General features: G+C 43.6%; 1 protein-coding gene across 2 annotated transcripts in view; it reads left to right on the forward strand.

Moving 5' to 3' along the window:
- Retn (retained) overlaps positions 1-27,964 on the forward strand; it is a 93,934-nt gene that overhangs the window by 59,352 nt on the left and 6,618 nt on the right. For both annotated transcript variants that reach the window (XM_070294299.1, XM_070294300.1), the window contains exon 4: positions 11,335-11,407. In XM_070294299.1, the coding sequence (XP_070150400.1) occupies positions 11,335-11,407 (73 nt within the window). The remainder of the gene's footprint in view (positions 1-11,334; positions 11,408-27,964) is intronic.

Genomic DNA, 27,964 nt, shown 5'->3' on the forward strand with positions numbered 1-27,964 from the left:
GCACGGTCATGGATTTCCGGACAGCGTACGCGACGTCTTTTCAGACTGCACAACAATATCATATCTCGAAATCCCTTTGAAGCAGCGACCAAGCTGATTGTCACCTCGTCTTCCACGAGAGCGTATGACAAATGAAGGCTGGAATATATTACGCGCCACTTATTCTTCAAAAAATATAGACTAATAAGTAGACGGCGATATAAATGGGGAGACTGAGAGAAATAGTGTCGGATAAAAGGAAACCGTCGGTCATCTGAATTCAAATCACGGGTTATACTGAATTTTTTTCTTACGGGAAGCTACCCGAAATTCATCATATAACGGGGTTATTATATTTTTTCAAATTTTCTGGAAATTTTGTTCGTCTTTGGAAAGATATATTTTATATGTGTATATGGTATGTTTTAATTGAAATAATTTTATAAATTCTTATTTTTTTCAATATTATCATCTTTTTAGATCAGTTTTAAGTTTCTTTTCTTTGAAGAAAAAAAAAAATAGCACTTTTCCATTTATATCTTATTTTTCCGAGATTCTCGGTTTCTTTTCTCAAAAATATCATCTTATATTCTCCCGTATAGGAACGCGTTAAAATATGCGAAATACGCAGCGTCTTCTGGGATCTCGTAAAGGGACGCGATAAAAGTCGAACGATCCATTAAACGCTCGTCGTTCTGGTAATCGTTTAATCAGCGTCGTAAGATCGTCATAATCGTATCTGTGATAGTCTACGCATCTCTACTATAAAATCGATATAAAGTCGCATAAAGGTCCATCGCCAGCCTCTTAATTCCTATAGATACGATCTACCGGAGGCCCCAAAAGATATATCTTTTCCAAGATGTTGCTCCGTCTCGCTGGAACAACTTACAAATAGTGACAAAAGTTATTTTCACGACGCGAAAATTTTGACAAATATTTGTTGAGAAAAAATTGCGACGCGATACGGCATACTAAAGTTATTAATAAAAACGTGACATCATCTATGATACGTCTGTAAACGGGTGAAAGGAGCTCTTTAGAGAGTCTGTTTTCCGGAGTCATAAAAGACGCGGGCATTTTCAGGATTTATACATCTCTCGAGCGAATCAAATCCATTTTTATGCTACACCGCCACCTTCGTTCTTTCATTCGTTCCTAATCTTTCGCCTTACTCTAAACCAATTATTATGACAACGCGACTTGAAAGGTCGACAAACGAGATATCGAGTAGATAAGTTTTGATAACCGTCGCGCGTTGCTTGGAGACATCAATGCGGGCAGAAGAAGCAACATCGCCAGCTCCATGGAAATTTTAATGATTCTCAAATAACAAGACGTATCTAGAAATATCAATCGATCTCTTCATAAAAATAACTATATAAAATCTCGAAGAAAATGTTGACGCGTACCGATCGAACTGCCTTAGACGTGATCAGACGCATAAAGGGAGAGAACCTGAAGGGGAGGCGAAAGGAAAGACAGAGTTGTCTTTGCCAGAACGAGGCAGAAGTGAACTGGCGAAAGAGAGAGAGAGAGAGAGAGAGAGAGAGAGAGAGAGAGAGAAAGAGAGGAGGGAGACCTTCGGGTGGGAGACAGAGAGCGAGCGAGGTGTCCGAACAAATAGAAACGTTCTCTCCGCTCGAGTCGAGACTGCCCTGTGAGGTCGCCGGCTACATAGCGCTGTCGTGTAAACACGCGCTAACTGCCTCCTCTCGCAGACGCCGGCCGTCGTCTCCATTCTCGGCCACCTTCGTCGCGTTCGTTTCTACCTATCGCGCGACCACCGCGGCCGCCGTCGACCGCCGCCTCGTTAAACGTCTCACTCTTTGCTGGCGATCGTACGACCATCGTTTGCGCTGAGCGCCACTGGACGCTCTCTTTAGCGGCTATATAAGCAACAGCAGCTGATAGCGTTACACGAGGCGCATTGCCCCGCTTTGCATCGCAATTGTCTTCCTCTCCGTCGTTCAGTGACGCTCAGCGTCTTATTCGTACTCGAATGATTGGTGTCAATGATGTAGAAAACAACACACTATTTAATTGTCTGACGTTGATTTATGAGTACGATGGATGGATGGATTTTTCATAAATATTATCAAGCGTTAATGATAAATGTTGGACTTGTAAAATTTTTCAATCCTTGTTACGAGACGATGAAATTTTTAAGCGATTATATGGCTTGCTCTCCCTCTCTCCTCTCTCTTTCTTTCTTTAACGAACGAGGTCGAATTTCCTACATTGGCAAACATATACCTCGATAAATTCTCATCAGACATACCGCGTCCTACGGTTCGCTCGTGAAGAACAAAGATGGCCGTTGATACGGCCATACGAAGAGGAACGGTGCGTTTTGTGTGCCTGTTCGATTAGCGTCGCGGTGCGAGTTGTTTCGCTTCCTCGTTAATAAGAGAGCTTGTAGCAGCGCGTTTCCTTCCCTCCCTCGTCTTGGCTTTCTTGCTTCCCTTCTCACTCCTCTTTCTCTTTTCATCTTTTTTACCATCGTCTAATACGACGATTCGAGCCAGACGCATAATCTTCTCATGGCTGAGCCCAAGTAACTCCATGGATACGGTAGACAATGCCTTTGCTGTTTTCGCGTGGGAGTATTATTCTCATTCCTGGACGCGCGCGCGTCAATTAAGCCGACTTGACGGATGCGGTCGAGATTGTCTCCTCGTCCGCTCGTATCTACGATTACGGCGAGAATATCAAATCGAACAATTACGATAACTCTCGTATACAGAAATCATCATTGAATATCATTCGCGAAAGTTAATTGACTCGGCGCGCGCGGCATTAAACGTATCCATTCGCATACCTTATGTTACGAGATGAAGCTCGGCGGAGGTATGGGAGATCTCGATATCCCTCGGGCGAGAGACATTAATACCCGTTACGACCCTCTCACGATCGCGGCTTTCGCAGTCGCGACGCAACAACGATGCGGGATCTTCGATCGCACATAGCGCGCCTTCTCCGTTCCTCGTAGCAGCTCCACCGTTCCGTTGTCCGCTCTCGGAGCCATCCGTCCCTTCATTATTTACGTCTTGATTTATTATAATCGAAGCTCACAGTTCCGTTTGATCCGTACCGTGTGTGGTGGAGACCCCCGTTTCTCTTTTTCTCGCCCTTTCTTTCTCCCTTTCTTGGTCCTCCGCTTTCTCGCCTCTCTCTCTCTCTCTCTCTCTCTCTCTCTCTCTCTCTCCCTTGCTTTCCGCTCGTTTCTTCGTCTGGAGATAGTCTTTCTCGGCCTATATGCATCTCTTTCGCGCGTATCGTGTTCAATATGCAAGATGCCAGAGAGAAAGAGAGACAGAGAAAAGGGGAGAGTTAAAAAGACTGGACCACGAACGTACGGTCGAATGCCACTTAGAAGCTGTATTTTACGTCAAACGTCTCGCCAGGTTAATCGATCCCCGACGCACCATTTTGCGTACCGCGTAATTTTATCTCTCGTTCCGTGTCGGGACAAGCGGAAACGTTCGCGGAATTTCTTGACTTGTATTAACCCTGTCCTTCAGTCCTGGTACGTGCGACAACGTCGCCCACCCCATCGTACACGCAACTTTGTCGCGCGGCACATCGTCAAGGGGGAGCGGGACGAGGGGGGGGGGAAGGGACAGTTTCGGTACACAATCCCTTCTGTCTGCAGCAGTTTCGCTATTTAATTAAATGTACTTTGTCCGTTTTTTTTTTTTTTTTTTTTTTAATTAGCCATTTATTTCCCATTCGAATAATTTCGCCACTTTAAAGAGACTTCTAGCTACGCTACTGTGTGCCGAATTAAATTCATCATTATATTTGTAGAATATTTTTTACGACTGCCACACCCTCCGAACGAATGTAGACAGAAGGATTCATCGCGACGATAGATAGTCAATATCAAGGTGTGGCTCCGAAACGGAAAGGATGCCATCGAGCTTCGCGCGCGCTGCCTTTATCGCGATATCGAAATCAAATTGAACGGGCTACTGGATTAAATTGCAGAAGGCGAGTCGAGGGCATAAATCTTCGACGGAAGACGTCTCGTTACGATCCTTGTTACGTCGACGCGCAGGTGTGAGAAAAAAAAAACGAGCGTTATAAGAAGCATCGACGTATACAGAGATATTAGTTGCCGACGAATATATCGTCGTTCGACGAATCGTCGGCGATGATAAAAGAAGAAGTATAATAGAGCGATAAGATGACTAACGCGCGTCGGTTAATTTATTATTAGCCAGCATAGAGAGCGCGGAGTTTATTATTATCTAAATTGAATTAGCCCGCGCGCCAACATATCGTATTTTATTTTCATCGTATCGGGAGATACGACAAAGCGACTCTCGCAACGACGATAATTTTTCTTTCTAACGGTACATTCGATTATTCGACAATTTGTCATCGCGCGGACATGGTTTTGCCACATCTGAGAACTCCGATCGTACATATACTAACGTATACACGCATATACATCTCGGTCGCCGCAACCTCGTGAAATTGCGCGCCCGACGATCGGGCATTCTTTCCCCCGGTCGACGTTTACGAGCGAATTAACCGCGAGGTAACGAACGACGGCTGCGCGGTGAACGCAGGCGCTGCATTTGCGGAAATTTTAATCGCGACAACGTCAATGTCTTTTTCGAAAATGGCCTCGATCGACTTGCTTTCGCGATCGATTCTCATGCCGCGACAGTCCATGACCGCGGTATAGATAATTTGAGTTTTATGTATATTGCGAATTGGCAACCGCGAAGGAAGGGATCAACGTGAAAGCGTTACAGAGTAAATCAGGGGGTCCCCTTTCGGAACATTTAAAGGGTTTATAGGCTACGGGTGGATGCGTTGGCCGCCCACAGAGGTTTCACGCGCGAGAACAGTCTCCGTTGAGAGAGCGACGAGGAGAGAGGTGGAGAGGCGAAAACGAAACAACGATAGCGAGGACCGTGGGCAAGAGGAAGCTGCGAGAGGGAGAGAGTGGTTCGATGTTGGAAGGGAGAAGTCAAAGTCAGTTGTCGGAGATTATTAGGCGGCCGACATAAAACGTGCTTAGGTGCGATTTAATATTTCCAGCTACGAGCATAAAATCTGTGACTGTATCGAGTCTCGCTCTTGGAAGAGAAGGAGAAGGTGAGAGAGGGAAAAGAGTGAGAGAACGCGGGAGGACGCAAAGGGACCATAGTAGTATTTCGTTTCTTACATTTCTTTGTCGACGCCGACATCTGGCGTAACGAAGAGAGAAAGAGAGAAAGAGTCCACCGCGTCTCTCGTAAATACTCTCACCTCTTTCGTCGCAACGTATCTTGATTATTCTTAGAGGCTATTTTCGCAATTGCAGTTTTTAGTTCGGCGTCGAATGAAGCCCGTGAAAATTTATCCGATTGCCTTCAACGGGTCAATTTCATCTCGATAAGAATATTACACGATCAGACAATCCAATCGATGATCTCATCTGATTCTAATTATTCATCGTCACTTCTATGCGTCTCTATGTTCGAAAGTCTAATTCTAAGTCCGCTTCTATTCTTGAATAAAAATAAATAAAACATAAAAAAATAGACACGGGGAGAAAACTTCGAGGCAGTGAGAATGTATCGGCGGGGTAACGTCAACGATTCCACTTGGAAGCTCCTTCGAAGCTGGATCTGTTCAAAGAAAGACGAACGAAACCTCATTCGGATTAGAGCCTGCTCAAGGACACAACGGTGTGAGAGAGGATGGATCTTCCTTTCTTTCTCTTCCCGCGAGACGATATCGGGTGGGATAAAGCCGATTGATTTCGTCCCTATAATGGGAATTCGCGAAGTGGATCCCCTTATTTCGAGAAAGCGACAGTACCAATCGGTTTCCGCCTCGCATTTTCTCGTTTCCTACAAAGCTAGCGATTGTCGGTATTATATATATGTGGCACTCTACTTTTATTCTAGTGCCATTCATCCCGATACACAATTATCCTTCAAAATCGATATCGATATCTTTGCGATTTTATTTGAGTCTACTTGATTTTCTCGAAACTGTTAGCACTTTTCTCGCTGCAATTATCTTTGTCTTTTTTTTTTTTTTATTATGTCACGTTGTACAATAACTCAAGAAAAATTTGACAACATTTTGTTAATTTGTAATATAGTTTAGATCTCTTGCCAAAATCTAACAACTTCTTTCATTAATTTTATATGCAAGAAATAAATTAATTCATATAATCAATATGTTAAAATTTTTTCGAAACAATACTTAGCATTTTACATATCTTACGAAATCTTAAAATTTCAATGAAAATTTCCAAACGTGTCTCCACGATTTCTTAATATCTCTTTACCATCGTACTTTGTATACCATATAAGGTTTTTAAGAAATGTTTCCAAAGACCGTAGGTGCGCTCCGCGTTGCGTCTTAAAGCTTGTGGCGATTCAAGATGCAACGCGATAACCGGCGCGGGTGGAGTTTGTTGGATGTAGCGGGAGAGGGAGAGAGGAAGGCCGGGCCTTTTCTTAGGCCGCACGTTGCTCAGGACGTTACGGAGATTTTATAGGACGGTAACGCATACGGCATTATACGCGCCGCTCGGCATCATAATGATTATAATTACCCTCGCTATCTTTAATGTTCTGCAAGCGGGTAATGGTAGCGGCTATTATGGCCGCTCGTATAAACCGCCGCGATCTCGATATCCCCCATTTAAGATTCGACCGTTTCCAACGACCACCGGATACCATCTTACGCTTATCGCTTATCGACCAAACGATCCGCGTCCATGGACTTTTCCTTCTTCATCGAAAGTGATTTTGTTGAAGCCGTCTTTATTCAACGGATATTTTGCTTTGAGAAAAATATATTTCGTCGCTGACGATCGGATTAAGACAAGATATCTCCTTCAATAAAAATTAATCGGAAACTTGTGTGTTTATGAAGCCTAATCGAGGGAAAGCGCCTTGTATGTGTGTGTGTGTGTGTGTGTGTGTGAAATTATTTTACACGTTCTCGATTTAAATGGGAGAGAGCTTCACCATCGAGAGTCGAGTATTTTGTGGACTTATCTTTTTGTATAAAACGATAATTTTTCATTGACGTTAATAATATAAGAAAGCGCTTAAAAGCGTTTTGCTTTTATATATATATATATATGTACGCTTTTATTTATTAATATACCGAATTCTCTCTTTGACATATTTACGCGCTCGAAAGTTTACGTTTGCGAAAGATTTTTATAAGATAAAGTTTCTTGTGTGTCTTTGAATTGCGTTACGTTACATTCGCGCTTTAATGACCTCTCGAATCCCTTAAACGAGCAAGTACCGTCGAAGAGACCGGGCGATAAAATTTTTATCTCACTTCGCACGTTTGTGTCGTAATTCAAGCAAACCTGCCGCAGGATCGGGCGAATTAAAACGTATCGGGGAATGATTTAATAATAATCCGGCCGCTTCTCACAAAGGGACCAAGAGGACGCAGATTAGTCTATAAATTAGCCGTTCCGCCCTTTGCGTACGTACCCTTAGTATGTTGCAATGTATACCGATATATATTTCTTCTTTTTATATCATTTTTATAACTCTCAGGCCAACGATAAAAGTTGCCGAATTACGAGTCTAATTAAGTCGATATGCAACGAAAATGTCAGTCAATTAATTTTTATTAAATATCATTATTATACGATCCTTTTAACGTTAGATTTCAGATATTCAGATAGTCGCAATTTTTCTTCTACTTTTCATCTCAATTTATATAACAGCTATTTTGATATTTTAAGTAGTCAGATTTTTTTTCTTTTCAAAACTATTTAATTGTTAATACGTTTTTAATCTATTGAAAGCTTCTCTTCTTCAAACTTCTTAATAAGAAATATTTTATCGTCTATTTGAGATACACAGTAAAAGAATAATTTCTATAGAAAGGAAATCTTTTATGATAAAATTAAATATTATTAATTACTATAATCTATCAAATCTATAAATATGAGAATATTAAAATTGAAAATGGGAGGAAAATTTCGATTCGAGCCGATAAACTGAATTATAAATTCAGATTGGCGCGAATAGATTCGTGTCCTCCCTGAAACGGAAGCCAATAATGTGTCTTATCACGGCAGCGTGACGAAGGTCACCGTGCGTGCGCCTTAACACGGAGATGTCATTTCTTCATGGCCGGCTTTATCCGACGTCTCGATCTTCCGAGCTCGACGAGAGAAAAAAAGTCGGCTGATTACGTAAGGCTGCGCCCCGCTTCCGTTTCGCGCGCCGAGACGCACCCTTAAAAGGGTTTACGGCCGGAAGTCGAACCCTCGTGTGCGCGTTCGCGGGGGCGGATGCGACGCGTTACATCTCGCTCGCGCGTAGCTTTTCCAGGTACACACGGATCCAATTATGTAATTAAGATAATAAGTCGACATGAGTGTGTAGGTCCAGTCCCCCCGTCTCTTCGAGCCAAGTTCGGCGAGCAACGTATGGAAATTCTACATTATCATTATTCGTTTCAGGGGAGCGTGAGACATACGCTTGAAAACATTGCATTGTACACGTACCATATATTGCAAAAGAATTCTTGTCCTCGCTAATGATTTATGAGATACGACATGGAAATTTATTGTTATACGCATTTCTGATTTATCGGCGTAAAATCACCGAGCCCAAAGATTCAAAGTAACTGCGTTCTTTTGGTTTTATCGCATCTCCTTTTTGCTAACTGCGATTACGCGACGCGAGCGTTTGGCAGATTACAAACAAAGCTATCGGTATTCCTTATCAGGCGGAGGAAAGCAAATTATTTCGATCTCCGACGCGGTGCAAAAAGTCGAGCGTCGATAATCGTTGCTCGTTAAACTAGCGACGCGTACTCGACGAGAAAGAAAGAGAGCTCTTCTTCCTCTCTTGTTGCGAGGTTGTAAAAATTCGTCTCGCGAAGAGACCGGAACGAGGAAGCTTAGAAATCGGCTCGACCATCTTTATGTTTCAAAGAATGCGATCGATTCGTGACATACTGGATGTCTCACTCTCTTGTCTACAAATATTTAATGTACTCTTTGACGAAATTTAAAATCGAAACTTTACAACTCGTAACTTCAGTAGCAATTACGGTATATAAAACCATAAACAGCAAATTTTGTCCTGAATTTCGTCGCGGATTATACAATAGATTGTTTAAAATTCGGGGAAACGAATTGACAATCTATTGAAAGAAAACGATAAAAACGCGAATTATCCCCGTATACCCTGTATGTACATATAATCACGGCACCTTCGAGTCCGTTAGCGTTACTAAGCGCGCGTACATCGATCATCGGCAAAGTTGGCTTGCCCGGGACGAAAGTCGTCCGATCAACCGACGGTCGTATCAGGAATTATTATTCACCGGCCGTCAGTGGATGAGAGAAGGAGAGGGCGGGGCCCGTGGCGCATGCATCATCGAGAGCAAATTCCATTGCCCCGTCTTTATTTTACCACGGTAGTGTGGTATAACACGCGGGCGGACACGCATGGAAGACGAGCGAGAGAGGAGGAGATAGAGAGAGGGATAGAAAGAGAGCTGCTCTTCTCTCCCCTGATCCTCACGTGGCTGCCGTCAGTCCGCTTAACTGTAGATCAATCAATATACCTCGCTTGAACCCTCTCCCGGTCCCCATCTCCCTTGCCTTTTACTTCGTCCTCTCCCTCCGGCTCTGCCCCTAACGAGCTCATTGCTCGTGTAGACAAAGAAAAAACACGAGAAAGTGGTACAAAATGGCCCTTGAGAAATGCTGTCCGTCCATCCGTTCGTTTCTTCGTTCCTGCGATCTCTCGCTCATTCCGTTGCTTCATCCCGTCAAGGGTGTAATGGGCGAGATCGGGAGGAGGGTGAGCGAGGAGGAGATCGCGCCGTGAAAATTGAACCGAGGTAAACGAACGGCGATCTCTCTCTTTCATTGATTAACGTCGATTAACGATCTCGCTGCACGTGGTGCGCGAGTGGTGAATTGCCGAGCACCTGCCGCTCGTGTAGAAACCTCTACACGAGGCGCGATCGCTTGTGCGTGTATCGCGCGTCGTGTGCGTGCGCATTGTACATATTTCGTTTTGTCGCCGTACATCTCGTGCGCGCTCGGCATTTTTTCCTCGTGACAGGCGTTGACGTTTACGTCTTCACACGCGGCCGCTGCGTTTTAACGTATTACTTTCCATTCACGACCGAACCGAGCGAGCCTCGCAACGATATCTTCGTTAATTACATCGTCGCTAACGAGATGCGAAGGTTCAATCAATTAGATTTTAGATTGTCGGCTTGAATGCAGAGAGTTAATTAGATCGCATCACTTTGAAATAAATACTTTATTATTTGGCATAAGAAAACTCTGCGATACAAGCACGATTAAAGTAGCGTTTATCAAGTACCGACCAAAGTGTAATGTACGCACTTGGTTTCGCAATTACCAACTTTTCTTTTATCGTTACTTTAATAATCTGCGAATAGAGAAGGCCGGACGGAAAACTAGATAGGATGAACGGCGAGCGCGAGGCAGCGAATTAATTATCATTCACCCTTGGGTTAAAGACAGTGTTGCAAAACAGTGCGCGATTAGTCGAATGAAATTTATCGTCGCGGTAAATGTACGAGTCGGAGGCGAGCCGAGTTGAATCGCCAAGAGAAGAAAAGAGGAAACGAGCCCGCGTATCGCTTCGCGTCGAATAAACGTTTAAGGGATGTACGCGGGAAAGCGCTGGAGAAAATGAGGAGACTGCCGGGAGAGGTAGACGACTAAGAGAGAAGAGCGAGCGAGGGTGGACGGAACTCGTATTATAAAAGCAATTAGGAGGTCTCAGATTAGATATAGCACATCGTACATAACAAATATGATAATACGGGCCGCTAGCCCGAAGGGGGTTTGGCTTTCGTGTACGGGTTTCTCGGCGAGGGTTTCGGGTTATGAGGCAGGTTAAACGGAATCATTAATAATCGGAGCTAACTAATCTGCCTGTCGCTATGAGCACACTTGTTTCACTCCTGTTTTTATTATCGCGCCGCGAGGTAACGTTTTATTTTCCCGATCGGAATGAGAAAAGTATTGCACGGTTTTACGAAAAGGCACACGCGACACGTAAACATTTTCTTGAATGTTTTATATATTATATATAGCCGTCGGATCGATCCGATAATAATTTTCGAAGGTGTACGCAGTATAATATAATTGTATTATTGTATAATTGTATAATTGTATATTATAATGCATTATTTGGAATGGAAAGATGCATACATTGTCGTATGCATCGAGGTGTCCTACTATCATCACATATTTAATTTCTACGCGAATGACGCGAGACACTTTGCATATCGAAATGTGTGTTTTACGAGTTATGACGGCCGACAAAGTCATTTATATTGATTTTTTTTTTTTTTCTGTTTCAGCTATACGAAGTCGACAAAAATCCTGAGCGAAAGGAATTCCTTGACAATCTCTTCTCTTTTATGCAACAGAGAGGTAAGAATATTTATAAACAAATTACGAGATCGATTGAGTACGAAAATAACGCGCATAATATTAGTATGTCAATGATTTCTCAACGAGATGTGTCGTAATATTAATTTATATTGCAAATATTGATCAACCTGACGTTTTCAAGGATGACACATTCATTAATCAGAATTTTTTCCACCTACAAGATTCTCTCGATATTCGCTAATCTCGCGAAGGTAAAGCGAAAAATTCCAAGAACTTTTATACACATATCCGTATATCTCTAATTTATATTTAACTCGCGCATCCCATCGAGATATCTGCTTCAAAGTACCGCTTCTCTTTCTTCGCTTTCTCTTTAGCGTATAAGACGGTAAATCTAATTCAACGATCAACCGACTCGCTTCGAGAGACGACGTTATTTCGCAAATTTGTTTGGATTCGACGCTTAAACCTGTCGACCGTTGAGAAAGATACACACGTGTGTGACTATCCACGGCACCGGCCCGCATCTCGTTTCCTGCACACGTGGATTTTCGTAGCCGGTCGCGTCGTAAACGTCCACGTGGTTAAAAGGTTCGATAACACGTTGCATCTGCTCGGGTACCGCGAAGCACCGAAATTAGAATCGACCAACGTGTCGGAACATCCGACGCCCGTTAAATCGCACGTTTTCTCACGCGTGTCTGATAGCGCGCGCGCGCTAGCTGTCATTTTCGAGCGAAATTTCAATAAATCCAGATGCCGTAATTATCACAAAGACTCTCTCTTCCCGTGCTTCTTAGCGCTATTTTAGCATAAAAATCTTTTTCTTTTTTTTTGGGGGGGGGGGGAGAATTTCAGCAAGAGAATTGATCCGCAGCGAATCGTGGCCTCCGAAGACGGTTAGACGGTGAACCGGAAACGTCGGGCTCTAATTATAAACATGGCGACTTCTCGTCCATCAATCAAGCCCGCCAGTGATGCGTCGGTGCTTCTGTTCTTTTCGCTCTCTTTCTCTCTCTCTCTCTCTCTCTCTCTCTCTCTCTGTCTCTCCATCTTCGTTTCTCTATGAAGCTCTCTGGCGCAACTTTGAGTCCGAGAGACAGTGCTATTATTATGCCTAACTCCCTAGCAATAATTAGAGTCGATTGGATCAACATATCCGTTTGTCTCCTTCCAGTCGTCACTCCATCGTACGTTAGTATTTTACGAACAGTAAATTGAAACAATAAAAAACACCAAAGACGCTAAATGATTATATCGTTAAAAGTGATAACGCATTGACATTAGCTGAATTTTCGATGACGTATGAGAATTATTTGATCTTGCATTGCTAAGTTTGAAAAATCGAAAAGATATCCAATTTAAAAATCGTGGCGTCGATAAAAAGAAGGAAAAGAGATGAGAGAGAAAAAGAATGACGTTACGAACGAGAAATATAACGTATCACATGATGATACGCGACCGTAAAGCAAGGTATGTGGCGTCGTTTGTTTCGCGGGTTATTATACTTCGTGAATGGTAATAACGAGTCGGGGAGACCATAAATCCTCGAGGCGATCAATGCCGATTGATCTTTCGATTCGCCCGCAACGCGGCTCGATTAAAATCGCGCGCGCGCGCGCGCGCGCAGCGAAGAGGAAAATTAAGAAGGCGAGATGGAGCGAGCGCGCGTATCTCTCGATGTCTCTCGCGGGTAAAAGCTTGAAATATATACGAACCGACGTATAGGAAGACCCCGATCGTCGGGCCCCCGGGGCCCTCCCGCGGGGGCCGCGTTATTGTACCCCATGCACGCGATAATTCAACACTAACATAACGCATAACACCTTACTACGTCCGTGGATATAAAAGACCATTCATCATATTCGGGTATATTAGTCCAGCCACCACCAATTTCTGTTTGCTATCATCGCTCTCGCCCGAGTCTAGACGCTCTCGACTCTTTTTAGGTATACAAACGCACGGACAAATTATCGCGATTAGTCGATTATATAGTACGCGAGTAGTAGTTTGTTTCGTATTGATATTTTTTCGCGAAAAAGAAATCGGAATATATCGTGAATGTTCACATTGATCGAGTATCATATTGCGAGCATAAAAATACGTTATTTCATACAAGTTTAGCTCACATAAATATGAGCACCTATACGTTTATCGTCCGGCTATGACTGACAGTAAAACAGAATGCTTATTTAAATGAAGATGGCATTTGACGGCACAACAAAGACAAATAGGTTTCTCTACAATCCGCAGGGTGTCATTCTCACTCTAGTAACAAGCTTTATAAATAAGTCGATACATTCCAAGCAAACAGCTGCAATTTTCTATTTTGTTGCAACCTTCTATAGTTTCTAATTATATGGATAATGATTGTGATAATTTTTATATTATATAGTATTGGAAATAATTATCTTATCAGAATTGGAACGCAATCTAAACTATTTTCGTAAAATTCAACGACTTTCATATAGCTATATTATTCCAATAAGCAGTAGACTATACGTGTAATTATTAATAAATATTATATTAATATTTTATATATATATATATATATATATATATATATATAAATAGAGAGGAACAATTATATAATATTTATCGATAATTATATATTACTGCTTATTGGAATAATAAAGCTGTATGGAAGTCGTTTAACTTTACGTCGTTTAGAATAGTTTAGAGAGAGAGAGATTGCGTTTTAATTCTGATAATTATTTCCAACACCGATAATTCTTTCATACACCGATATACGAGCATAATATTATATGGAGAACTAAATGAGCCTAAAGTCCTGCGCGGAATTTAATATTAGCTTCGTGTTTGCTTTAGCGCTTCGTACTCGACGCCACGCGGGAACAACCACTCTTTTTCGGGGAACTTATCTTTTAATGACCTTTAAATCCGGCGCCGTTAATAGATATTACCAAGGCCATTTTGCAACAAAGTGTCCGTCCCGCTTTCGAATCCTCCACGACGAAGGTATTCGTATATCAAAAGCGCCGACGAGGCACGCGGAACGCACAAATTCGCGCAAGCGGAACATAACTTTGCCCGATAACTTTGCCGTCGAAGGAGCGCCGAGAACCGGTTCGCGAAAGTCAACACGTAAAAACCCTCTAGGACGCGCGATCCAAAAAATTCTGAAGGGCTCAATCTTGCGAGCGGTCTCGATTGGGGTAAATAAGAGCGAGCGGGAAACACGCGTACGCGAATTTAATTATAGAGGTGAGTGTTTTGGAGAATTATAATTCTCTACACGAACACGCATATTATATATACGCGAGATATAAGCGAGATTTCTTTTCTCTTTCCTCTCGATTTTTCCGCCGCTCTGCTTCCATAGCCTAGTATATGAAGAATCTTCGCATCCTTGTTCTTTATTTATCGCATACATTGCTTAGTATCGTCTGAGAGAGAGAGAGATCGACTTGTTATAAATCCCAACCCATTTAATATGCAAATTTCGCCACCTCCGACACAGCCCCAGGTCTGCACTTACTTTCTTCTTTTTTTTCCCTACCAACACGAACGAGTTTCAATCGCCAATGTAATTCATACTGTGGCGGGCGACTGCGCGAGTAATGCCATTCGTCGTCGAATACATTATTATCTTTATTTCCCTCTCTGTTCATTTCCTTCTCGGCTTCTCGCGCAATCACATATTATACATATATTTATACTCCTACAAATGTATGAAGATATAAGAATGTAACTTACGAATCTTGAAGATTTTTTTATGAATCTCGAAGATGATGTTGCCTTTCTCGCTTTAAATATTAATCAATTCTCTCTCCCCCTTTACATATACACATACTATCCGAAAAGCACCGGATTTTAATTTTTCTTAATTTGAAGACAATATTTTCCTAGTGAAAATATATCGTCGCATCAATAATGTTGAAACTGTAAATAATTTTAAAAGAAGAATTTCTCACAAATCAAACTTTACATACATAATATAAAATATAATTATATACAATTATAAAAAATAAATGAAACGATAGAGTAATAGCAATCTACTTGAGAAATATCTTTGATAATCGAAAAATTAAATGGGTGAGGATTAATAGGAGATAAGACAATAAGATGTAAATCTGTTTTTTTTTTATTCTTTTACTTTTTTTTGCCACGATGAATTGTTTTTGTAAAAATGACGTTAGATTGACGAAAAGATGCTTTCGCTTGCAGAACGAATTGATCGTTGCCGAGTGTAAAAGTGCGTCGGACGGGGAGCGCGTCTAACGTCGCGTTACGGCCGGTTCGTAGGGAAAAAACGACGCCTTTTTACTCGCGCCGGGCGCGAGTAACGCATTAACGCGGAGAACACGTGTTCGGCACGAACACTTCTCGCTACACACTTGTGAACACGCACCGCGTACGTGACGTCTGCATATACACAAGATATTACATTAGGTTTTCATAGAGAGGCGCGCTCCTTTCGTCCTCTAATTTTTTTCTTCCCGCTCCTCCTCCCCTCTTATCGAACGAACGCGAAATCGTTTCTCCGCACGCGGATCGCGATTATTTTCGATGAAAATTTCGCGAGGAAAAGAAAAAGGAGGAACCTCTTCCCTGTTAAATTAAACTAAATGCTCCGTGTAGGTGGTAAGGGGACTTCGCTTTTCGTGCGCATCCGTAAATTAAAGGGGGCGAACGAGGGAATCGGAGAGCACACGAGCGGGAACTAGCGTGAAATTGAGCAGCCGGCTCCGATCTGTCGGCAGAGTAAAATCCGCGGCGGTAGCTTAACGTAGTTATCGTCCCGAGGCGGCCGTTACTTTTAGTACCTCTTAGTACGTCTATATAGTCATTTCGCATGCCCCCCCCCCCCCATCCCGCTTTCGTCTACGAGAGAGATTCGATAGAGAGCACACGCGCGGAATCTTATACGCGAGGGAGTGTGACTCGCGCGTCGGAAAATATTTTCATTGTGCGAGGAATGAAGGAGACGACGCGATTCGCCAGTGGGCTGACACACGATTCGCTCTCTCTCTCTCTCTCTCTCTCTTCCTCCCCTTCCCGCTACGCTCTCCTATTTCCTTATTATTCGATATTTTGTGCCGGGGGCACGTTCCGTATGCCGTTACTCGGTAACTGCACGCCGTCACGGTGCATTGCAACTAGTTTGAATGTTTGACTTTGCCTCTCGCAACAGCGAAAGCGCAACGCGTCCCTCGCGCGAAAATAGTTTCCCTCGTCTGTTTCGCGATACCTTGGCTATTTCGAATGCAAATTAGATTGGCCGACGTTACCGATGATTTGTAAATCGGTTCGAACGTTTACGCGAATCGGCTTCATCGACGCGACGATTTATTGAAAGACGCTTTTTTTCATGTAAAATTGGGTTTCAAATGGGTCGGCACACCCCGACCCTCGCAGAAACGGGACTGCTGTCGACATTCAATGTCAAACATTCTCGGCGTGAATAATTTGACGTCTCGTTTAGCGTCGTTCCCTGTAGTGTGTGTTAAGTTGCTAATCTCTAACCGCGTATGTTGTTTAATTAATTATTAATATAATTTTATGCGTAATGAGAGTCCTCGAAATCTTGCGCTATTTATTCTCGACGTTCTCCCTAGCAATCTTTCTTGTTTTCTTTTTTTCTTTTATTCAGAGTCACTGCAATTATTATAAAATTCCATTTGTAAAAATACTTTAATGTTGAATACAATTTCATAGATTAGAATCAGAAATACATTGGATTGTGTTAGCGAGAACCGGTCGGATGGATTACGGTTGATTGCAGGTTAGCTTGTATGGAAAACAGTTTGACGATACGTTGACATGTTGATGGTGACAGCAACGTGCGTAGACCTTAATTCGTTAAACAACGCCTCCGTACATAATACACACATACGACGGTGTCGTATTGAAAACGTTAACGTCCCATAGAGATTTCAAAGAACTCTCGAAGCGTTATTCGTCGAGTCTTTATTACGTAATAAATATCGAAATTCATACGCGTTACAGCCTTTACTGAGAATCGATCTTCGACCGGTCCGAGGGGAGGGACTGGCCTATAAAAAAAAAAAAAAAAAAAAAATCATTTCAGGTCGAGGAGACGAGCGCGGATAACTTGGTTCACGGGAAACTTGGAATCGCGTGTGGAGATCGATCAAATCGATCGGAATCCAACGACGGGTGCGTCTTTATAGGCATCTTAAATACGCGAGAGAGATCATGCCGGTCCCTCTCTCGTACACCTCCTTAACACCTTCGTTTATACCTCTATTTGTATCTCGCACCGGCTCCAATGTCGTTTTATCGTCTTTACGACCTTGTCGAGCAAATCGACAAGCCGTTGTCGACATCGACCAGGCAATGATCGGAGAGAAAGACAGAGAGAAAGAGAGAAAGAGAGTCAATCCATCCTGTCCATAAACACTCTCGGCCTCGGATGTACCTCCATAAAACGAAATAAAGTCCTAGCGAGCCGATGGGCGGGCATTGTTCCCGCGGGTGATGGATTTCGTCTCTGACGGATCGGCCCCCTCGTAAACCCCCTCGTCCGAATGCTTTTCTCCGAAGCGCCACCGCGGAGCCAATACGGATATTCTCTCTCTCTCTCTCTCTCTCTCTCTCTCTCTCTCTCCCCCTCTCCCTCTCTCTCTCTTTCGAGACCTCCTCAACGAGGTTGATCGCGCGGCCCACCCGTCGGCTTTCCAAGGGTCTTAAATCGGGATTACGGCAGGATTAAAGGATCGTCTCGCATACTTTTAGCGAGTACATTTCGATAGAAAAGCAAGAGGAGCAAATACCACCACGAATAATTGAGGGGCAGATATTTCCCCCCCCCCTTTTTTTTTTAAATAATTTTTATGTTACTAGACCGATATGTATCGCGTGTTTGTGAAATTGAATCACGAGGAAACTAGAATGATGGAACCATTATCGCTGCTTTTGATCGGTGATACCTATCTAACCGCTATTATTTTTTAATAAAGATCGCGCTAAATGCAGTTGATTTAGTAATTATGTAACCGCTTGCCTCCCTCATCCCTCGATAGACGTTTCGTGACTATCGTATTCGTGATACAAGCCTTCTCATCTAATTTTAAGAATTTATTTTATTTTATCGGATTCTTGGAACTGATTGAATTCTTCAATATATCGATTCATTTCAATAACAATAGACATAATATAAAAAAAAATATATAGATAATTTTTATATTTTATAATATACAATAATTTTCATGTAAGAAATGGCAGTGAAATAATTTCTATAAAATAGAGATAGAACTCCGCAATAATCGCATTGTTGTTCGATTATCAGGATATCGCTTGTACGACGCGTGAATCAACCTCGCTCGCTCTTCGCAGAAGTTTCGTGATAAATTTAATTCTCTAGTTCTCTAAAGAGGCGAGCGATCATCACTAATTATTTGGAGATTCCAGAATAATGACGTATCTGCACGTCGCTGATTGATGCCCTCCGGCAATGCAGCTAGACTACGCAAAAATGACGCTTTCGTGCGGCAAACCTGAAATTCTTCCGACATTAATTATTATAATGCGGATTTTTGATTGGTATCCAAGAACGAACCTTGACAAGAGCGCGCATCTCAAAACCGGTAGCCGAGACTTTATAGATCATCAGTCTTCTGAAAAATTCCAACATGTCTTTCTCATCGATGTTTCGCAATGCATTTTTTGCTCTTCAAAAATATAAAAGATTGTATTTCAATAAAAAAAAATCTCGTTTATCAATCAAGATATAGAGTATCGGAAAATTCGATACTATCGATATAACTCGAAAAAGATTTTCTCTTACATTTCAGGATTCTAAAGAATTTCGATAGGTTTAATTTATATGGAAATTGAGCTCATATTTTGTATTTAGACAACGAACAGTTTTTCAATTGAAGGCTTTCAATAAAAACTATAGATTACACAAATAGTTTAACAAGAGGATAATCTGATTGGCTTAAAGTATCAGAGCAGACGCTAGATTAAAAATGGAGATCGAAAGCAGGAGAAAAATACACCCGAAATATTCGGGAAAAATCCGTGAGAGAAAATATATGCATAATCCCCCGAATACATACCGCGTGTATCCCTCAGATCTACTCGATCTTTATATCGACCATCGCGGATGATTGAATTTCTATCCCGCGCGTCTCTACGTGACAGTTATGGTTGTTAACGCGGGAACGTTACACCTGTCCAATTAGTTATTCACTCGCGCGAGAGCGGGCGCGCGCGCGCGCCCGCTCTCGTGTGTTCGACCTACATTTTCCAGTAGCGGACAGGTGACCGGATGGCTTCCAGCATCCGAGAGTCGGAGAAGAGGGAGCCGCCGACTGCCCCGGCACGTTTCAGCGCTATAGATAGTGGCACGCGAGAGAGCACACGCGAGCACACGCGGACGGGCCGAATGAACGAACGAGCGAGCGAGCGAGCGAGTGAACGAAAAGCATTTAGCAGGATGACGTTCGCACATTCTAGACGTCCCGACGCCGGGCGTTCCCCGGGCGATCATCCGTTACGTTCTCGTGACGTAATTGTCGAATTCTTGTCCCAAGAGTCAGCAGCCTTTACCAACCGTTTACCAACGGTTCAGAGAGAGACAGAGAGAGAGAGAGAGAGGGGAAGAGACTTCCCTCTGTCCGTGCGGCTTCTGTCGGCGCCGCTCTTCGCACGCGCAGTTGAAATTATTGTCTACCCTAGAACGTAAAGATTGATTTATGGAGATTCCACTATCTTTCGCGCACCTCGTCTCGGTGATACATATCTGTAGCCGAAGTTTAAATGACGTCGCCGTTGATTAGATTGCGCAAACGATATCTCGGACGTTTCCGTTCTTCTTATCGACGAATCGAGATAAATTAGAAATTATTTTTGTCCCAAGAAATTTGAATTTTTTTATATAGATTGTTTTTTTTTATTTTTTATTTTTGCTTCCTATTGCACGCAAATTATACATAAATTTTGTCAGTATCAAATATTCTAAATTGCGTATTGTGTGTTGCTTGCTGATACTCCGGATATTCTCGATGGCAATTCGCTTACATTTGTTTTTACGCTCCGGTGACGGTAACGACTTTTCATCAGACTGGTGCAGTCCATGCGGGTGTGCACGCTATCAGGTGCTACGAGTCATAAACGTTATTCGTGAATGATATCTCGGTGCGATACAACGAAGAACAATGTGTGTAATGTACAAGAAGAAGAAGAAGAAGAAGAAAAAGAAAAATACAGCGCGAAAGCGCTTAGGGAGAAGGAGATGATGCGAGCGAAAAGAGGAGACAGGCCGAGGAACGGAAATCGCATTCTGCGGGCGGCCCGATGCCGACGAGGCGTGGGAAGTAAAATACGGCTGTTATAGACGGCCGACGGCCATTTCCATCATGGCGGTTTAGTATCGGCGCTGAGCACTAAGTCTGAACTAATTTGCTTATTAATATTTCACAACAGCGCCGATCGCTCTGGGGGTTCGTGATATATCGCCTCCCTTTCTCCGCTTCTTCTTCATCTCTCGCTCGCAGCTTCCTCTCTACCTGCGCGCGCGCGCGCGCGCGTATGTGTATATATATATATATATATATGTATGTCTCGGGTATGTATCGGATGGCTTGCCTCATACCTTTGGTTCTGAAAGGAGCCGCGAAGTCCCTTCGTTTCCCTCGGCTGAAAGAAACCCCGTGTCCTACGCAGAGCTTTTACACGCCTACACGTGTCTGCGATCAGGTGGTTAAGTTTTCAGCGGTGCACGCGCCAATCTTTGTCACGTATTCGTTTCAGACACTCATTCTCCGTCGGAGGATCGCGCGACGAAAGGGACATCGTCGTATGGGAATGTCGGAAATCTATACGCGGCCAGAGATCCTCTCGACGACGGCGAACGAATTAGTGCGAAATTGAGCTGTCAGTCATCTCGAGACGCGACGTGGAAAACGAGAAAATTTACGCGAACGATTCTTGCGACTTGCATCCGAGAAATTTGTCTAAATTTATCTGTTATTTTTAGTCTTAATTTTCTCGCGTTTATGAATTGTATAGAAGATTTTCATAGATTTACTTTACATAGGAATTGAGCTCCTATAATTTGTACTTCAAACTTCAAATTGTTTTTCACTTAGAGATTTATAAAAAGAAGTTTTTTGACAAAATTCTAGGTATTAAATAGTTTAAAAAATGAGTAATCTGACTATATGCTTTAAAGTAGATATTAGAAAAATTGAAAAATTATTATCGAAAAATTGAGTTTTCCAAAAACAATTTCCCATTTGGATTTTTCTACGTGATTCGAACGGTCGGATGGAAATTAGCGTGCTTCATCAGAATGCGTTTCAACGCATCCGAAAGTGCGTAGGCGCGTAACCCAAGGCATTTAACGAACAAACTTCGTTACCGCTTATGACGATTTGTCCCGATGCGATTAACGTCGTTAAAGTCCAAAGGCGTATCAGCGAGTTTACGATCCCTGACGAATTCGCATCTCGCGTAACCGCATACATGTCGCCTCGCGGAGAGAGAGACAGAGAGAGAGAGAGAGAGAGAGAGAGAGAGAGAGAGAGAGAGAGAGAGAGAGAGAGAGAGCGGGGATTTGGGTCGCGCGGGAATATACGGGAACGTAAACCCTTATTCTGGCAAGATGACAAGTACGAATCGAAAGTTATTTTTGCCGCTCGATATATAGGTTGATTTATATATCTGGCATCGGAGCGCACACAATAACGTAGCGTTGATCATCTCGCGACGACTACTGTCTTTTACAATCCCGAGAATAGAGCGGCGAGAGAGACGGCATTCGCGGAAGATTCGATGATTATTCCGCGCTAGATGCGTTACGGGAATAATAATACTTCGTGAATTGTCGGTCGTTAAGCTTTTTATGACCGACGCGACAGCTTACTCCCGGTCTGTGATTTCTTATTATTGCGATACAGCATATCCATCTCCGGGCGCGCGTATTTCAAGACGCATATCCGTCTTTCATCCAAAGTGTCTAATCTTTGTTTTGCGGATGTTGTTGCGAATTAAATTTACAAAATTTTTTGCACGATTTTTTATTTAATACGTCCGAGTCTCGGAATTTTTTCCCTACTTTCAATATCAATTTAACTACTTCTACTTTGATACTCTAAGCAATCGAATCGCTCTATTTTTTTAAGACTATTTAAATCTTTAATCTTTGCCAAAAGCTCCTATAAATTTCTAAGTGGAAGACATAAGACAAATGGTAAAAAAAAAAAAAAAAATTATATATTATATATAGCCAATTTTGTGCAAAGATTATTCTTCTAATTATTTTTCCTATACATACGAATAAAAGAAAGAAAACATATAAACGTATTTTATATATATTTATATTTGATTATATGTAGATCTTTTAGATGAGATTAAAAAAAAAAAATTTCGACTTAGGCAATTTCACTCAATTTTAATTTACATCACGATCTCATTTGACGAAACGCTATTAGTTTTACGCTATAATTTATATCGTTTTATACGCGACCGCTCGATGAGAGGTTGATGTGTCTCGACGACATAATTTGGCGTCCTTCTACCCTGCTTCTGATCGTAACGCGACGGTAATGACGCTGTTTTTGCCGAGACGACTTTCCGATCAAAACCCTGTTTTGCCCTCTCGCCGGTCGCGGCGAAATAAAGCCGTATGTGCAACCGTTCGTAGAGATACGGCGCGCCGGTTAACGTGCCATTTTACGTCACATCAAAGCTTCGCTACATTGTTGGCAAGTACTTGGCAATAATCCCGACTATCTCGCATTCACCCCTCGTATCCGTGGGAGAGTAGCCATGCGCGAGCAAAGGAACGACGACAGACTCGTCGTCTTGTTGCCGTCTCCCTCTTCGTGATCGTCTTCGCCGGTTGCTCGCGAGCAGCTTGAACGCGAGGAACACGAACAAACGTTCTAACCGCGGGGGGAGACAATGCACCTGCCGCGATCACGAGCTCCAATTACAACATGTAATTGGAAAATGGAAATATACTTGTTATAAACTCGATCGAATTATAAATCTCGAAACGTACGGATATCGCGGTCTCGAATTTCCAAGCGTGAAAAAAATAATATCGGAATGAAAAGGGGAGAAGCGAACACACATCTGGCACGCGATACGCTCTCTCTCTCTCTCTCTCTCTCGATGTTACCTCTTTATAAGAAGTATTGTATCGAACAACGTGTTCGCGGACGCGCTTAAAAATCCCCGGGTCGCTTTAAAAAGTCGGCTCCGGCTTTGAGCAACCGAATCATGGGGCACGCACCTCGGCGGGGCAGGCGTGCAAATCAGACCTCGTCGTAAAGTCTATCAAAGAAGCCGTAGGAGCCGAAACGCGCCGCAAGCGAGCGCGCGCTTTTATCGCTCGTGATATTATTTGAAGATTTTTATCGTCGTGGCGCACAAATTCGCGATACACGTACGGATCGCGTCCTCGCTCCGAGACTCGTCGCCGGGCCACCCAGGCGTGGTACCCATCCTAATCATCGTCGGGATCAGCTGGAAAAAGTGGCGCAAAAGCTTCCATACGAAAGAAATAATGTGCAAATTTTTTCCACAATACTCGCGTACCACGATCGTGTTTCGTCCCTTCTGGCAAGAAGGTTTTCGTGGAAAATTATGTAGCGGTTGCATTTCCTCCCTCGTCATTCGTTCAAAATAATGCGCCTCAAATCTATATTCCCCTAGACACCGAGTAATCCGTAGGATATCTCGACATCCTGCATTCGATCCGTCTTGTTTTCTGGGATTATGTCGCTCGTCAACGGAGAGAGGAAGGAGGAGGGAGGACGGGGGGGAGGGACGGAGGGGAGGAAGATGTTCGGAGAGGGCATCAACGATACCACCCACGAAGAACGCTCCTCTATTTTACTCTCCACGCCCGTTTTACTTGGCCGACGCTCCCGGATGCGCCCCGTCGTCTGACGGAAATACAATTATTTGATTCGTCGAGCAACAAGTGGGTCCGGAGGAGGAGGAGGAGAGCGGGGGGGGGGGTTAGGGGGAGAGGCTGATACTCGTAGAGATTTCGATGCCTCGATAACGGAACCCGCGCCACCGGATGACGATGCCGCATCGTACGGATTTCTGACGTAGCGTCTCGTCGTACGTTCCGCAACATCCTATAAAAGGTACGTCGGAATGAAACTTTGTCTCTGCTTGCTTGCGACTTGTGTTTTGCGCGTTCTTGTCTTCGGGTCGCGCGTACTCGAATCGCAGTCGAGTGCTCTCCGAGAATGCAAAACCGGCTTAGGCGACACAACTCGGAGCTCTTGGACAGATAATCGGAAAGGAGAGGATATATGGCTAGAGAGGAGAGAAGAGACGACGGAGGAACGGGATGAGGAGAGGAGGGGGCGAGAAGAGGAAAGGCACAGAGAGGGGGAAAACCATAAGCATTGCTACAAAAGCGCAGCCGTTGAGCGCAACCCTTGGTACGCCTCCCCATCGTTCCATTGCGGCAACTCTCCGACAGTTAACTTCGCTAAGACGGATCGTAAATTACGTCAATATTTCCGCGAAATCCTAACAAGATTATAAACCAGATTGTGTAGCGGTCTACATGGCCGCTGCGGCCGTACCGCGTTCCCTATCCACCCTCTCCCCCTTCCGCCCCCACCACCTCCATCTCTTTCTCCCCCCCGAATCTTTCTTAATCTTCGTGCCTCTCGACCGAAGAGTCGGAGAGTGAGAAGTCGAGTGATGAGAAGAAAAAAAGAAGAGTGAAGAGAAGAGGAAAGAAAGAGAGAGAGAGAGAGAGAGAGAGAGAGGGAGAAAGGGCGGAAGGGTGCGGAGGGAGGAGATCTATTTATAATGCGTTTGCGTCTTTGCAGGGGCCCAGCCGGTGAAGGCAGTAAATGTCACGTGTATTTCATATGAAACTCCACCCCCTCCCAGCTATTCCTCGCAATGCCAATCTCTTTTGCCGGTCTGATAATGCCAAGCGCTAACAAACTTAACCCGCGCGAGACTTTCTCTCTCTCTCTCTCTCCCGTCTCTCGAAAAATCATTTCTCTTCTCTCCTCCCTTGCTCTTTCTTCGCTCCTCATCTCTGCCGGATTTTCGACGTGTTTCATCGGTTCTCGATCTTTTACATCGTAAAGAAACATTGTTTTCTCGTCGACGTCGAGATTGAGATGCGGATATGACGGAAATTTTACAAAGGATTACAATACTGGATTATCACTTGAACACGAGATACGTCAGGTCGTAGATGAAAAGACGCGATCTTACGCGGTAGCGTGAACCGCAAAACCACAAATTAGCTCGTAAAGCACGCGCTGGAAAGTGTAGCGCACACGCGTGTCTCGATTCTCAAAAATTTGCAAAATTTATTTGGATTGCTCTTTAAAATTCTGACGCTGACATATATCGTTTCGAACGTGTATCGTAGGTTCCCGACTTTCTTTCTTCTCGAGAAAGATCTGAATGTGGGAAAACAAGTGGAATTCGGGGCTGGACACCCTTATTTCGGCGAGAAACAGCCAAGCTGCGGGCTATTGTCTCTCACAGGGGTATATTTCACCAGCGGCTCGTATTCGATAGATTCCGGGGCCGTCACGCGAGATTCTGGGAAAAATCGTTTCGCGCGTCCGAAACCTCTTTAAAGTACTGTCGATGTGTGTGTTAATAAATGCCTGCGACGTAACCGATCGTTATTAGATCGGGCACTCCCTCGTCCCCGTGCCTATCCGCTCTCATCCTCGCAATAACCCATAAAATGCAACATTTTGTTTCGTATGCCAATTATCCCCTTCACATCTATCCTGCAAGGGGATACGCTGCTTAGGCGGTTATGGCACCAAAGAGACGCACGCTTGCACATCCCGTCTTCTTCGATCACATTCTCGTTCAGGAAAATATTAAATTTAAAAAAAAAAAAAAAAAAAAGTCCGAAAGAAAGAATTTTTTCATATTTTATTCATATTATATTAATATTTTTCGCGTTTAATTTTATCTCTGTGTACAATGAAAGGTGCATCTTATAATCGTTATCGCTCGCCGGGAAACTTGCGCGCAGAGGATGGTGGTGCTTTTCATCATAAAATCTCACACGTGGGCGAAATCTCATATATGGCGATAATAATACGTAGAGACGAATGGCTACTTTGCCTCGTTGAAGGTAGCGTGCGATGGCCATCGTCGCGCGGTACTACTTCGCTACCGCTACTCGAGGAGACGAGACGCGGTGTGGGACGGCAGCCGTTATAAAAATAACTGCTGATTGGACGCCTTACCAAGAAAAGTCGTAATCGCATCCTGAAACGTTCTTTCTCCCCCTTTCCTTTCTCCTCTCTCTTTCTCTCGGTCCGTCCCTCTTTCTTTCTCTGATTTCCCCTTTTGTACTGTTTCTGTTCTCCCCCCCCCTCTCTCTCTCTCTCTCTCTCGCCCTGTCACTGTTTCACCTTCCTCTTGGCAGTCGCTCCCGCTGTTTTACATGTGTATCTCTGTTATCCTCAATCTCGTATCGAGAAGGAGGGTAGATTTGTAAATTCCGCAATTTATCCATCTGCTTTCGATTTTATGGAAATATAAAATGATTTTAACATTTGTTTTTTTTTTCGCTTCTTGAAGTAGATACATCTTTACTTTGAGATGCACGGATTTTATTAGGATCATTATACAAGGCCTTTTTAGTTCACGTAAGAAGTTCAGTACACAGAACGCACCGCATCGATATAAGGGATGAGAGAGAACGGCGATCGGTCGCCATTTTGTGCAGCTTTTATCGCCGCGCCCTATGTAGGAGCATTAACCGCGGGTTGCCGGGTTGCGCGTATATCAACAATAATTGCAGGGCCAATAATAAACCCGAAGGGAGCGCGCTCGATAGCCCGAAATTGCTAGTTCCCCTACCTCGGAGCGGCGCGGTTTTATTGCCTCCTCTCTCGTCGGTCAGGAATGGCGGGCAGAGGCCCCCCTTCATCGTCCTCGATGGCGGATAAACGATCCTGCGATACGCGGCGCGCCTTCTCCCTTTCTCATTGTCCGTATTCGCGTACACGTGTATCTGTGTGCGTACTGTGTATATTCGTATAACGTCGCGCGTTCGGCGAGACGTACGGAATCGTTCGCGAGCTCGTAAAGAGCCCGCAAAGCGGGCTCCGCACGCGCGATACTCGCGAGTATTGCCCTTGTTAACGCCCCGTTAACTCGAACAAACCTCTGGACAAACTCGTAAAATTCACCGACTCCGTGGAAAGCAAAACCGACCGGGACGCCACGCGGCGAGAGAGAGTCGGGATCGAGCTTCGGGAGAGAAGCCGATGAAATGTCAAAATCAAATACGATGGAAAAGGATGTTGAATTTATCGATGCTGACATGTGATATGATACAAATATAAGAATCCGCATCTTTATTCACGCGAGTTAAAATAATTACGATTTTAATATCCAGATATTGTTACCTCGATTGTTCTTGCCGTGCGAACCATCTTCTTCTAGACGCGCGTCGCTCGCGAATATTTATGCGCGACTCTAAACCTCAGATTACGCCAACTCGTAAAAGTCCGTTTACGTTTACGTACTTTAAAACGCGCACTATAGTCGCGAGTACTGCTGCTCTTGTTAACACCCCGTTAACTCGTAACTCGGGCAGCCTCGTAAAATTCGACGGTCCGATTACCATGGTAG

Source organism: Polyergus mexicanus, unplaced genomic scaffold (genome assembly GCF_030449975.1).
Source record: "Polyergus mexicanus isolate NDT 795.1 unplaced genomic scaffold, iyPolMexi1.0 SCAF_4, whole genome shotgun sequence".
In the NCBI taxonomy this organism is placed as follows: Eukaryota; Metazoa; Arthropoda; class Insecta; order Hymenoptera; family Formicidae; genus Polyergus; species Polyergus mexicanus.